A 13,160-nucleotide genomic window follows, 5' to 3' on the forward strand; every position below is an offset into this window, starting at 1 on the left:
GAATGGATCCGTCCCCGATCCCACAAACCCCACAAAGATCCGATCCCAAAAACCACCAGGAGAAAAGGGAGATACGGGGAAAGGTGAGGGAGGAATGGATCCTTCCCCGGTCCCATAAACCCCGCAAAGATCCGACCCCGAAACCGCCAGGGAAAAGGGGAAAAGGGAGATACCGGGAAAGGTGAGGGGGCCATGGATCCTTCCCCGATCCCATAAACCCCACAAAGATCCGACCCCGAAACCACCGGGGAAAAGGGGAAAAGGGAGATACCGGGAAAGGTGAGGGAGGAATGGATCCGTCCCCGGTCCCATAAACCCCACAAAGATCCGACCCCAAAACCGCCGGGGAAAAGGGAGATACCGGGAAAGGTGAGGGGGCCATGGATCCGTCCCCGATCCCACAAACCCCACAAAGCTCAAGGTGGGTTTGGCTCCACAAACCCAGAATTCGGGGGGTGAATGTGGTTTGGACCCCCCCAAAAATGCGGTTTGGGGGAGATGGGAATCTTTTGTGGGTTCTTCCGGGAAAAGGAATCCCATAAACTTTATTTTAGGCTTTTCTGGAGAAAGGAATCCCATAAACCTTTTGTTTATTGTAGGGTTTTCTGGAAAATAACGGGTTTGTGAACCTTGTTTGCTGTAGGATTTCCTGGTAAAACATCTCCCACCCCTTATTTTTTGTAGGATTTCTGGAAAAGGGTTCTGCAAACCTCTTTATTTATTGTAGGAACTCCTGGCAAAGGGGCTCCCACCACCCCACGCAGACCAACCCCCAAATCAACTTTATTCCCTCATCCAACACCCCTGGTGAACAATGACCCCCAAAAAAATCCCTCAGAGGGGTGACCCCACATCCCCAAACCCCAAATCCTGGGATTTCAGGCACTGCCAACACTTGGGAAAGGAGCCCCTCAACAAAACCATCACCGCTGTCAGTCCCAATAACCTGACACCCCAATACCCCAAAATCCCAAATCTCAGGTGCTGGGGACGCTCTGTTTGGTGACGATTTTCTGCCGTTTTAGGAACATTCCCACACCCCAAACCCCATATCCGTGCTGTCAGACGCTGGGCACGCTCTGTTTGATGACGATTTTCTGCCGTTATAGGAAGAACACCCCAACACCCCAAACCCCAAACCCCATATCCACGGTGTCAGACACTGGGCACGCTCTGTTTGATGACGATTTTCTGCTGTTTTAGGAACATTCCCACACCCCAAATCCCATCTCTCAGACGCTGGGCACGCTCTGTTTGATGACGATTTTCTGCCATTATAGGAACAGCCCCAAACCCCAAACCCCATATCCACGGTGTCAGACGCTGGGCACGCTCTGTTTGATGACGATTTTCTGCTGTTATAGGAACATTCCCAAACCCCAAACCCCAAACCCCATATCCATGGTGTCAGACGCTGGGCACGCTCTGTTTGATGACGATTTTCTGCTGTTATAGGAACATTCCCACACCCCAAACCCCATATCCATGGTGTCAGACACTGGGCACGCTCTGTTTGATGACGATTTTCTGCCGTTATAGGAAGAACACCCCAACACCCCAAACCCCATATCCATGGTGTCAGACGCTGGGCACGCTCTGTTTGATGACGATTTTCTGCCGCCCGGGCCGGGCCCCGGCGCCGTCCCCGGCCCCTCCGGCCGTGCCCACGGCGGCGGCGGCGGCGCTGGGCAGCCCGTGCGCCGTCACGTACTTGCGGTAGGCCTCGCGGATGATGCGGAAGGCGCGGGCGTTGGCGTAGGGGATGTCGGTGATGGGGTCGCGGTAGAGCGCCGGCTTGTGCGTCACCGGGCACAGCTCCCGCACCGGCAGCCGCGGCGGCCGCGCCCGCGGGAAGCAGCGCTCGAAGGTGGCGTCGTCGCTGAAGGAGATGAACGTGCGCGAGCACTTGGCCGGCGACGGCGGCTGCGCCTCGGGGTCCAGCCTGGAACGGACGGGACGGGTGGGGACGGGGCTGGGGAGGGGGCTGGGGGGGCCGGAAGGGGGGTCCTGAGGGGCCTGGGGGCTTGGAAAGTGCAGCTCCAGTGGGGGATTTGGGATGGCCAAAAGGGGGGTCCTGAGGGGCTCGGAAAGTGCAGCTCCAATGGGGAACTTGGGATGGCCAAAAGGGGGGTCCTGAAGGGTCTGGGGGCTTGGAAAGTACAGCTCCAATGGGGGATTTGGGGCGGCCAAAAGGGGGGTCCTGAGGGATCTGGGGGCTCAAAGGGTGAGGGTCTGAGGGGGAACTTGGGATGGCCAAAAGGGGGGGTCCTGGGGGCTCAGAAAGTGCAGCTCCAATGGGGGATTTGGGATGGCCAAAAGGGGGTCCTGAAGGGTCTGGGGGCTCAAAGGGTGAGGGTCCAATGGGGAACTTGGGATGGCCAAAAGGGGGGTCCTGAAGGGTCTGGGGGCTCGGAAAGTGCAGCTCCAATGGGGGATTTGGGGCGGCCAAAAGGGGGGTCCTGAGGGGTCTGGGGGCTCAAAGGGTGAGGGTCCAATGGGGGATTTGGGGTGGCCAAAAGGGGGGTCCTGAGGGGTCTGGGGGCTTGGAAAGTGCAGCTCCAATGGGGGATTTGGGATGACCAAAAGGGGGGCCGTGAGGGGCCTGGGGGCTCAGAAAGTGCAGCTCCAATGGGGGATTTGGGATGGGCAAAAGGGGGGTCCTGAAGGGTCTGGGGGCTTGGAAAGTGCAGCTCCAATGGGGGATTTGGGGTGACCAAAAGGGGGGCCGTGAGGGGCCTGGGGGCTCAGAAAGTGCAGCTCCAATGGGGGATTTGGGATGGGCAAAAGGGGGGTCCTGAAGGGCCTGGGGGCTCAAAGGGTGAGGGTCTGATGGGGAACTTGGGATGGCCAGAAGGGGGGTCCTGAGGGGCTTGGAAAGTGCAGCTCCAATGGGGGATTTGGGATGGCCAAAAGGGGGGTCCTGAGGGGTCTGGGGGCTTCAAAAGGTGAGGGTCCAATGGGGAACTTGGGGTGGCCAAAACGGGGGTCCTGAGGGGGCTGGGGGCTCGGAAAGTGCAGCTCCAATGGGGGATTTGGGGTGGCCAAAAGGGGGGTCCTGAAGGGTCTGGGGGCTTGAAAGGTGAGGGTCCGATGGGGAACTTGGGGTTTGTGATGATGCCCAAGAACTGCAACTCCTATGGGATCCAGGGCTTTGAAAGGTGAGGGTCCAATGGGGAACTTGGGGCGGCCAAAAGGGGGGTCCTGAGGGGTCTGGGGGCTCAAAGGGTGAGGGTCTGATGGGGAACTTGGGATGACCCTCGAAGGGGACCCAAAAGTGGGGATTCCTAAGGGGTCTGGGGGCTCAAAGGTGAAAGTTCAGTGGGGGATTTGGGATAGCCATGGTGGTGCTTAGAAACTGTGAATCCCATAGGATTTGGGGCCTCAAAAACTGCGACTCCAATGGGGAATTTGAGATTGCCAAGGTGGAGCTCAAAAAATGCTTTTCCCATGAGATTTGGGGCTCAAAACCTGTTTTTCCCATGGGATTTGGGGCCCAAAACCTGCTTTTCTCATGGGATTTGGGGCCCAAAACCTGCTTTTCCCATGGGATTTGGGGCCCAAAACCTGTTTTTCCCATGGGATTTGGGGCCCAAAACCTGTTTTTCCCATAGGATTTGGGGCCCAAAACCTGCTTTTCTCATGGGATTAGGGGGTTCCAAGGTGGCAGCCCCAGGCTGGGATCCAGCACCCAAACCCCCCCCCAGAACCGGGATTTTGGGGTCTGGAGCTCTGGGGCGCTGCCCAGCCCCCGTGGGGCAGCCCCAGGCTGGGTTGGGGGTGCGGGGGCTCTCACCCCTCGACGTCCACGGGGTCATCGCGGCCGGGCTCGGGCAGCAGGGGCATGGTCAGCGACCAGTAGCGGATCACGGGGCCCACGATCTTCCTCTTCTTCTGCACCTGCTTCTTCTTGTCCGCCTCCAGCCGCTCGTAGTTCTCTGGGGGCAGGAATGAGATAAGGAGTGGGGGCAGGAATGGGGGCAGGAAAGGGGCAGGAATGGGGGCAGGAATGGGGCAGGAATGGGATCAGGAATGGGGCAGGAATGGGGCAGGAATGGGGCAGGAATGGGGCAGGAACAGCTCAGCCCAGCACAGGGACATTGCAGCGCTGCCAGGTCTGACCCTGGGATCCCCATGCCATTCCCAGTGTCCCTGTCCCACTCCTGCTGTCCCTGTCCCAGTATCCCATTCCCATTCCCAGTATCCCATTATCCCATTCCTCACCCAGGGAGCGCAGGTTGATCTCCTCGGTGATCTTGGCTCTATCCCATTCCCATTCCCAGTCCCATTATCCCATTCCCAGTATCCCATTCCCATTCCTCACCCAGGGAGCGCAGGTTGATCTCCTCGGTGATCTGGGCTCTATCCCATTCCCATTCCCAGTATCCCATTATCCCATTCCCAGTACCCAGGGAGCGCAGGTTGATCTCCTCGGTGATCTTGGCTCTATCCCATTCCCATTAGCCCATTCCCATTATCCCATTATCCCATTCCCAGTATCCCATTCCCCCATTCCTCACCCAGGGAGCGCAGGTTGATCTCCTCGGTGATCTTGGCCTCCTCCAGCAGCTCCTCCTGTGTCAGGGGCCGCTCGTAGCTCGTCCCTCCCTTCTTCCTCTTGGACTGCACCTGGCGCTCCTGGAGCCGCAGGAACGTCTGCCGGGTGTGCTCCGTGGTGGACTGACGCATGTGCTTCCTGCCTGGAGAACAAACACGGGCCCATGGATCACCCTGAGATCCCATCCCAACCCTGGGGAACCAGGGAACGTCTGCCGGGTGTGCTCCGTGGTGGACTGACGCATGTGCTTCCTGCCTGGAGAGACACGGAACAAACAGGGACCCATGGATCGCCCTGAGATCCCATCCCAACCCCCTGGAGAACAAACACGGGCCCATGGATCGCCCAGAGATCCCATCCCATCCCCTGGGATCCCATCCCAACCCTGGGGAACCAGGGAACATGTGCTGGGTGTGCTCCGTGGTGGACTGACGCATGTGCTTCCTGCCTGGAGAACAAACACGGGCCCATGGATCGCCCTGAGATCCCATCCCAACCCTGGGATCCCATCCCAACCCCTGGGATCCCATTCCCAACCCCTGAAGAGCCAGGAGCTCCCCCTGGGATCCCATTCCCAACCCCTGGAGGACCCAGAGATCCCATCCCAACCCCTGGGATCCCATTCACAGCCCCTGGAGAATCAGGAGCTCCCCCTGGGATCCCATTTCCACCCCCTGGATCACCCAGAGATCCCCAGGATCCCATTCCCAGCCCCTGGAGGACCAGGAGCACCCCCAGAGGATCCCATTTCCAGCCCCTGGATCACCCAGAGATCCCCGGGATCCCATCCCAACCCTGGGATCCCATTCCCAACCCCTGGAGAACCAAGAGCTCCCCCCTGGGATCCCATTTCCAGCCGGGATCACCCCGACCCTGCTCCCACCCCATCCCCATCCCCTCACTCACTGTCTCCCCCGTCCTCCTGCAGCTCCAGGGGTGTGGATTTCACCTCCCGGCCCCGCTGGGCTCCTCCCCGCGGCCCCTCGGCCTTCTTGGCCCGCAGGCTCTTGAGCGGCTCCTGCAGGGAGGGATGAGGGCCGGGAACAGCTCGGGATGGGCGGGATTTCCATGGAACAACCCCGGGAAGGGCCCGGTACCCGGAGCAGCCCCGGGATCGGCGGGATTTCCCCGGAGGAGCCTCGAGAAGGACTTGGTACCCCCAGAGACAGCTCGGTACCCCCGGGAAGGGCTCGGTACCCCCGGTAAGGGATCGGTACCCCCGGTAAGGGATCGGTACCCCCGGTAAGGGTTCGGTACCCCCGGTAAGGGATCGGTACCCCCGGGAAGGGTTCGGTACCCCAGTAAGGAATCAGTACCCCCAGTAAGGAATCGGTACCCCCAGAACAGCTCGGTACCCCCGGTAAGGGCTCGGTACCCGGTAGGCCTTGGTGAGCACGCGGCGCTGCCGGCGGGGCTCGGCCTCGTCCTGCTCCGAGCCCGGCTCGTCGCCCTCGTCGATGTCGAAGTCAGAGTCAACCTCGTCATCGCTGTCGGAGTGATCGCCGCGGTACTCGTCATCGCCGGACTCCTGGAATGAGGTAAACATTGGGAATGATGGGAATGTTGGGATCTGGAACCGTGGGATCCCACGGAGTCACCGCCCCGGCACTCGTCATCGCCGGACTCCTGGGGTAACAGAAACATTGGGAATGTTGGGAACGTTGGGAATGATGGGATCTGGAACTGTGGGATCCCACAGAGTGAGCGCCCCAGCACTCGTCATTGCCGGATTCCTGGGATGGGATAAACGTTGGGAATGTTGGGAATGGGAACCGTGGGATCCCACTGAGCGATCACTGAGTGACTGCCCGGCACTCGTCATCGCCGGACTCCTGGGGTAACAGAGACATTGGGAATGTTGGGAATGTGGAAATGTTGGGGACCGTGGAATCCCAGCCAGGGACCCCCATGGGACTCATTGTCCCTGGGCTCCTGGGATGGGGAACTGTGGGAATAACGGGAGCACGGAAATACCGGGAATGGGAACCATGGAATCCTGCTGAGGCCTGGGATGGGGAAAGTTGGGAATATAGGAAAAAGGGATTGGGAGCCATGGGATCCACTGAGTTCTCGTTATCCCTGGACTCCTGGGATAACAGGAATATGGGAATGTTGGGATTGGGGGCCATGGAATCCCACTGAGTCCTGGGACAGAAGAATGTTGTTGGGAATATTGGGAATGTTGAGAATGTTGGGAATACGGGAATGTTGGGAAGGGGAACTGCGGAATCCCACGCAGGGATCCCCACAGGACTCGTTGTGCCCGAACTCCGGTGGGACACGGGGATGGATCCGCCGTTATCCTGGGATTTATCCCGCTGTCCCGGGACCCCACAGGGATGCAGCACCCGGGGGTCCCCAATAGCTCCCCCCACTGTTCGCACATCCCCGTTCCCCGGACATCCCCCGGCACCCCCCGCTCCCCTCACGCTTCCCGCCTCCCGCCGCCCCGCTCGGAGCGCCGGGCCCGCTCCCGCCGCGCCCCCGCCGCGCCCCCCGGCGCCGGGCTCGCCTCGTTGAAGCCGCCGTAGGTGGTCTGGTAGAACTCGTCCTCCTCCTCGGCCTGCAGCAGCCCCGAGAGGCGATTGCCGGCCGTGCGCCGCGGGGCGCGGCCCTCCGCCAGGCTCATCTCGGCGCTCCGCCCGCCCGCCTGCCGCCGCCGCGCGGCCAGGCACGGCGAGCGCCGAGCGATCGATGGGCGGGGACAGACACAGCGGCGCCGCGCGGGGGGAGGGGGAACTGCGGGTGACGTCAGTGCCTTTGAGGTGACGTCATTGTGTTTGGGGTGACGGCATTGTGTTTGGGGTAATGGCATTGTGCTTTGAGTGCCGTAATTGTGTTTGGGTGATGGCATTGCGATTGGGGTGACATAATTATGCGAGCGAAGTCATGGGAGATTTGTGGGGTTGTTTTGGGGGGATTTTTGGATTTTTGGTTTGGGTGAAATAACCCGGATTTTGGGGAAAAAAAATGGGGTATTTAAGGGGGAAAGATGGGGATTTTAGAGCCAAAAATGGGGATTTTTATGGGGCTTTCTGGGGAGGTTCCCAGTGTGTGGGGCGACGTCATGGGGTGGGCGTGACAGCTGTGACCTCATATGAAGGAGTGTGGGCACTCTATGACATCACGGGATGACAGGGCAGGGTTGTGGGTCTGTGATGTCAGAGGGTAGACACATTGATGCATAAGTCAGCAGTGTGACATCACAGGATGGAGATGCGTGTGTGTGTGTGTGTGTGTGTGCTCTGTGAGTGCATAAGGGTGACGTCATTTAATGTTGTGCTCAATGAGCTCAGTGTGACGTCACTCCGTCCCACCCTCCGCCCGTCACGTGACGCCGCTGGGCCGAATACGAGCTGGGGAAGGCGGAGCCGCGGTCGGGGCCGCGCATGCGCTGTGCGGGCCCGCCCGCGTGGCCCCCGCTGCCCCCATCGCCCACGGCCGCGTGGGGCGCGCCGGGAGGGGCGGGGCTGAGCGCGGAAAGGGCGTGGTCTGGCACAGAATGGGGTGTGGCCACGCTCGATTGGTGACGCTCAGCGTGGAGGGGGCGGAGTGGAATGTGAATAGGCGCGGCTTAGCCGCGAGGAGGGCGGAGCCGCACATAAAAAGGCGGGGCTGAACCGCAGGTGGGCGTGTCTCTGCCCACATAAGCAGTGTCAATACGCGGAGTGGGCTTGGTTTGTCCCGAAAGGGGCGTGGCCGTGTGGGCGGGGGCGTGGCCGGGCGTGGCGGGCGGGGGCGGGCTGAGGGTGGGGGGGCGCAGCGCGCGCTCCAAGATGGCGGCGGCGGCGGCGGGGCCCGAGTCCGGCGGCAGCAGCGGCAGCAGCGGCGGCCTCGGCGGTACCGGCCGGGAACGGCCCGGGGGGCGCGGGGAGGGCCCGGCTGGGGCGAGGGAAGGGCCGGGGGGAGCTGAGGGCGTGAGGGGCTGAGGGGGGAATGGGGGCGTGAGCGGAATGGGGCGGTCTGGGGGGGATTCGGGGGGTTATGAGGGGGATTTGGGGGGTTATGAGGGGGATTCGGGGGTTATGAGGGCGATTTGGGGGTTATGAGCGGGATCTGGGGGGTTATGAGGGGGATTGTAGGGGTTATGAGGGGGATCTGGGGGGTTATGAGGAGGATTCGGGGGTTATGAGGGGGATTGTAGGGGTTATGAGGGGGGTTTGGGGGTTTAGAGGGGGATTGTAGGGGTTATGAGGGGGATTATAGGGGTTATGAGGGGTCTGGGGGCGTGAGGGGCTGAGGAGGCTGCGTGAGGGTGAGGGGGCTCTGGGGCGTGAGGGGAATGGGGCGATCTTGGGGGGATTTAGGGGTTTATGAGCGGGATTTGGGGGTTATTAGGGGGATTATGGGGGTTATGAGAGAGGTTGTGGGGGTTATGAGGGGGATCTGGGGGGTTATGAGGGGAATTATGGGGCTGTGAGGGGGATTTGGTGGTTATAAGGGGGATTTGGGGGGTTATCAGGGGTCTGGGGGCGTGAGGGGGCTCTGAGGGTTTTTTTGGGGGGTCTCTGGGTGTTTTGGATGAGTTTAGGACTGGGAGACTCAGGGGGTTTGGAAGGTTTTTTTGGGGTATAGAAGTTTAGGGATGATGGGGATTTTTGGGTTTTTTTGGGGGGTGTAAAACTCTGGGGCTGAGGGGGATTTTGGGGTCTTTATGGGGTTATTTTGGAGGGATGTGGGACTCTTTTGGGGAGGGGATTTGGGGCTTCCTGGGGGAATTTTGGGGCATTTGGAGCTTCCCGGGGGTGTCTGAGGCGCCATGGGGGGAGCCCAGCCCCGACTTTTCCCCGGAAAAACCGAATTCCGAGTTTTCCTTTTTCTCCAAAACACCTGGGAGTGCTCGGGGGGGGACCCGAGAGGCCCCAAAACTCCCCAAAAATAAAAAATAGAAAATAGGAAAGGTGGGGAACGGGGCGGGGAGGGAGCAGCGCGTCGGTGCCAGGGAAATCCGATTCCCGTTCCCGTGCGGTGACTCACGGGGGTGGGATCGGCTCGCGGGGATCCCAAAATCACAGAAAAACCCCAAAAAAACCCTCAAAAAACCCCAAAATGAGCCCGGGATCGGCTCGCGGGGATCACAAAATCCCAGGAAAATCCAAAAAAAAATTCCAAAAAAACCCCAAAAGGAGCTCGGGATCAGGCAGCAGAGCAGCAAAGCCTCCCAAAATCCCAGAAAATCCCCCAAAAAATCCCAAAAAGAGCCGGGATCGGGCAGCAAAGCCCCGGGATTTGTTTGCACCAGCGGGAACGGGAGCCGGGGAAAGCGCTGGAAAATCGGGAATTGCCGTCTCTGACACTTTTTTGGGGATAAAACCGCCGATTTCGGGGCTTTTAACACTGGGGTTTTTAATTTTCCTGGTTTTTCCTGGAGCTGGCAGAGTTGCTGGGAGAATACAGCCCTTTATCCCGCTTTTTTTTAGCTCCAGATTGCCTTTTCCACCTTAAATTTTGGGTTCATATTCATAAAAATTCTATCTTGAAAGGAGTTTTTTGCTCCTCGCTTTTCCCTGGAAGGGTTTAATGCCTGATCCCTGATTTTCTGACTCTTTATCCGTGGGAGTTTTTTTGGGAATTTGGGGCCAGAAGCCCCAGGAGAGCAGCGTGTGAGGGTGGGATAATTCAGGTTTTGTGTTTTGTAGGACTTTTCCCTGTTTTTGTGGGATTTTTCCCGTTTTTCTGGGGGTTTTCTGGGGTTTTCCATTGCTTTTGTGGGATTGATCCTTTCTGAGTGCAGATTTTCTTTTCTTTTGGCAGGATCCAACACATTCAAAAAGTCCCTGACTCCCGAGGTGAGTTCCAGGCTGGAAAAATCCCAAATTTCAGATTTTCCTGCTCCTTTTCCGAGCCTGCCTTGGCCCTGGGCAGCTCCTCCCGTGGGGGTTTTTTGGGATTCATCCTTCCCAAGGGAATTCCTGCTCCAAAACCCGAATCCGCCCTGGAACCACCCCCAAAATCCCTGGAGAAATCCAATTTAACAGCTCCTGGGTGAATCCTGGGGCCGGGAATCGCTGGATTGGGATCTGCAGCTTTCCCAAATTCCCTCCTAAAACGTTGGAATTACTGTGGGAGGAACCCAGCCCAGCTTTCCATGGGTTCCAGGAATAAACCCCAAACTTTTCCAGGTGGTTTCGGGTGGGAAAAACGCTGTAAAAAATTGAATTTTCCAATTTTTTTTCTCTTTTCCCAAAAGATGCCGGGAGGATCCCAGACCATCCGGAAAGGCCACAGAGGAGTGGATTCCACAGGGGAAACCACCTACAAAAAGGTAAATTCCCACTTTTTTTTCCCTTTTCCTGAGGAGTTTTGCCTGGGATCGCTGTGGGAATGGGAAGAGATTCCACGGAAATGGAGGAAAAAGGGAATTTTGGGGTTTTTTTCCCCCATTTTAATTGTCATGTAATCTCAGTTCCTGCTGAATTTCTGTTCCCGTTGAATTTCTCTCGTTCCCATTGAATTTTTGCAATTGCTATTTCTGTTGAATTCCACCTGTTCCCGTTGAATCTCTCCCGTTCCAATTGGATTTTTGTTCCCATTCCCATTGAACTCCCATTGCCTTTCCCACCAAATCCCTCCCATTCCCAGCCCTGTTCTCACTGTGATTCCCAGCTCCATTCCCGTTCCCTCTGTAATTCCCATTTCCCCTGTTCCTGCTGCAATCCCCACTGTTTCCCCATTCCCAGCCCTGTTCTCACTGTGATTCCCATCTCCATTCCCATTCCCTCTGTAATTCCCAGCCCCATTCCCGTTGCCATTCCCATTATAATTCCCATCTCCGTTCCCATTCCCACTGTAATTCCCATTTCCCCTGTTCCTGCTGCAATCCCCACTGTTTTCCCATTCCAGCTGTAATTCCCGCCCCATTCCCTCTGTACCCACCCTGTTTCCCCGTTCTCAGCTGTAATTCCTTTTCCCATTCCTGCTGTAATTCCCGTTCTTAATCTCGTTCCTGCTGTAATTGCCATTCCCATTTCCAGCCGTTATCCCTATCTACATTCCTGCTGTAATTCCCATTCCTGCTGTAACTCCCATTCCCAGCTGTAATTCCCATTCCCATTCCTGCTGTAACTCCCATTCCCAGCTGTAATTCCCATTCCCATTCCTGCTGTAATTCCCATTCCCAGCTGTAATTCCCACTGTATCCACCCCATTCCCTCTGTAATTCCCATTCTCACTGTAATCCCCGTTTCCCCTGTTCCCCATTCCCATTCCTGCTGTAATTTCCATTCCCATTCCTGCTGTAATTTCCATTCCCAGCCATTCCCAGGTGCAATTCCCTTTCCCGCTGTAATTCCCATTCACGCTGTAACTCGCATTCCCATTCCTGCTGTAATTCCCGTTGCCATTCCTGCTGTAATTCCCATTCCCGTTCCCATCCCCACTGTAACCCCATTTCCCCCATTCCCCCCATTCCCATTCCTGCTGTAACCCCCGTTTCTCCTGTTCCTCCCTGTTCCCATTCCCACTGTAACCCCCGTTCCCATTCCAGCTGTCATTCCCATTCCCGTTCCCGTTGCCATCCCCACTGTAACCCCATTTCCCCCGTTCCAATTCTCATTCCCACTGTAACCCCGTTCCCACTGTAACCCCGTTTTCCCCGTTATTTCCCCCGTTTCCCAGACGACGTCGTCGGCGCTGAAGGGCGCCATCCAGCTGGGCATCACGCACACCGTGGGCAGCCTGAGCACCAAGCCCGAGCGCGACGTGCTCATGCAGGACTTCTACGTCGTGGAGAGCATCTTCTTCCCCAGGTGGGCGCCCACGGGGCTTCGGGGACCCCCCTGTTCCCTGGGGGACCCCCCATTCCCCGTGGGACCCCCAGTCAGTCCCATTCCGGAACGTTCCGTGTGGGACCCCCAGTCAGTCCCATTCCGGAACGTTCCCTGTGGGACCCCCCGTTCCCCGTGGGACCCCCAGTCAGTCCCATTCCGGAACGTTCCCTGTGGGATCCCCCGTTCCCCGTGGGACCCCCAGTCAGTCCCATTCCGGAACGTTCCCCGTGGGACCCCCCGTTCCCTGTGGGACCCCCCGTTCCCTGTGGGACCCCCAGTCAGTCCCATTCCGGAACGTTCCCCGTGGGACCCCCCGTTCCCCGTGGGACCCCCCGTTCCCTGTGGGACCCCCAGTCAGTCCCATTCCGGAACTTCCCCCTGGGGCCCCCCGTTCCCTGTGGGACCCCCCGTTTTCCCGTGGGACCCCCATCAGTCCCTTTTTCCCGGGAAAGTTCCCCGTGGGATCCCCCATTCCCCCTTTGGGAAACCCCCATTCCCCCCTGGGATCCCCCACAGTCCCGTTCCGGAACGTTCCGTGTCCCCCCCGCAGCGAGGGCAGCAACCTGACGCCCGCCCACCACTACAACGATTTCCGCTTCAAGACCTACGCGCCCGTGGCCTTCCGCTACTTCCGGGAGCTCTTCGGCATCCGCCCCGACGACTACCTGGTCAGCTGCCGCGGGCCCCCTTGGCCTTTCCCTTCCCTGGAATTCCCTGGAATTTCCCCGGAATCCCTTTTTCCCCCCCTTTTTTCCCCTTTTCCCCCTTTTTCCCCTTTCCCCTTTTTTCCTTTTCCCCGGAATTCCTTTTCCCTTTTTTTTCTTTTCCCCTTTCCC

At 58.5% G+C, this 13,160-nt stretch overlaps 2 protein-coding genes across 2 annotated transcripts in view; one reads left to right on the top strand and one right to left on the bottom strand.

Annotated features, from left to right (window-relative positions):
* Positions 1–573: 573 nt before the first annotated feature.
* VPS72 (vacuolar protein sorting 72 homolog) lies at positions 574–7,217 on the bottom strand. Its single transcript, XM_064732687.1, has 6 exons — positions 7,068–7,217; positions 5,931–6,083; positions 5,462–5,573; positions 4,518–4,697; positions 3,794–3,935; positions 574–1,942 (listed from the first exon to the last, which is right to left on the bottom strand). The coding sequence occupies exons 1-6, from the start codon at positions 7,182–7,184 to the stop codon at positions 1,579–1,581; spliced, it is 1,068 nt and encodes a 355-aa protein (XP_064588757.1). The 5' UTR covers positions 7,185–7,217; the 3' UTR covers positions 574–1,578.
* A 1,102-nt stretch (positions 7,218–8,319) lies between these two features.
* PIP5K1A (phosphatidylinositol-4-phosphate 5-kinase type 1 alpha) overlaps positions 8,320–13,160 on the top strand; it is a 15,788-nt gene continuing 10,947 nt past the window's right edge. Inside the window, exons 1-5 of the mRNA XM_064732341.1 lie at positions 8,320–8,395; positions 10,310–10,344; positions 10,746–10,820; positions 12,173–12,303; positions 12,875–12,992. Coding sequence (XP_064588411.1) covers positions 8,332–8,395; positions 10,310–10,344; positions 10,746–10,820; positions 12,173–12,303; positions 12,875–12,992 — 423 coding nt within the window. The 5' untranslated portion in view covers positions 8,320–8,331. The remainder of the gene's footprint in view (positions 8,396–10,309; positions 10,345–10,745; positions 10,821–12,172; positions 12,304–12,874; positions 12,993–13,160) is intronic.

The sequence above is a fragment of the Zonotrichia leucophrys genome, chromosome 25 (assembly GCF_028769735.1).
Source record: "Zonotrichia leucophrys gambelii isolate GWCS_2022_RI chromosome 25, RI_Zleu_2.0, whole genome shotgun sequence".
Taxonomy (NCBI): domain Eukaryota; kingdom Metazoa; phylum Chordata; class Aves; order Passeriformes; family Passerellidae; genus Zonotrichia; species Zonotrichia leucophrys.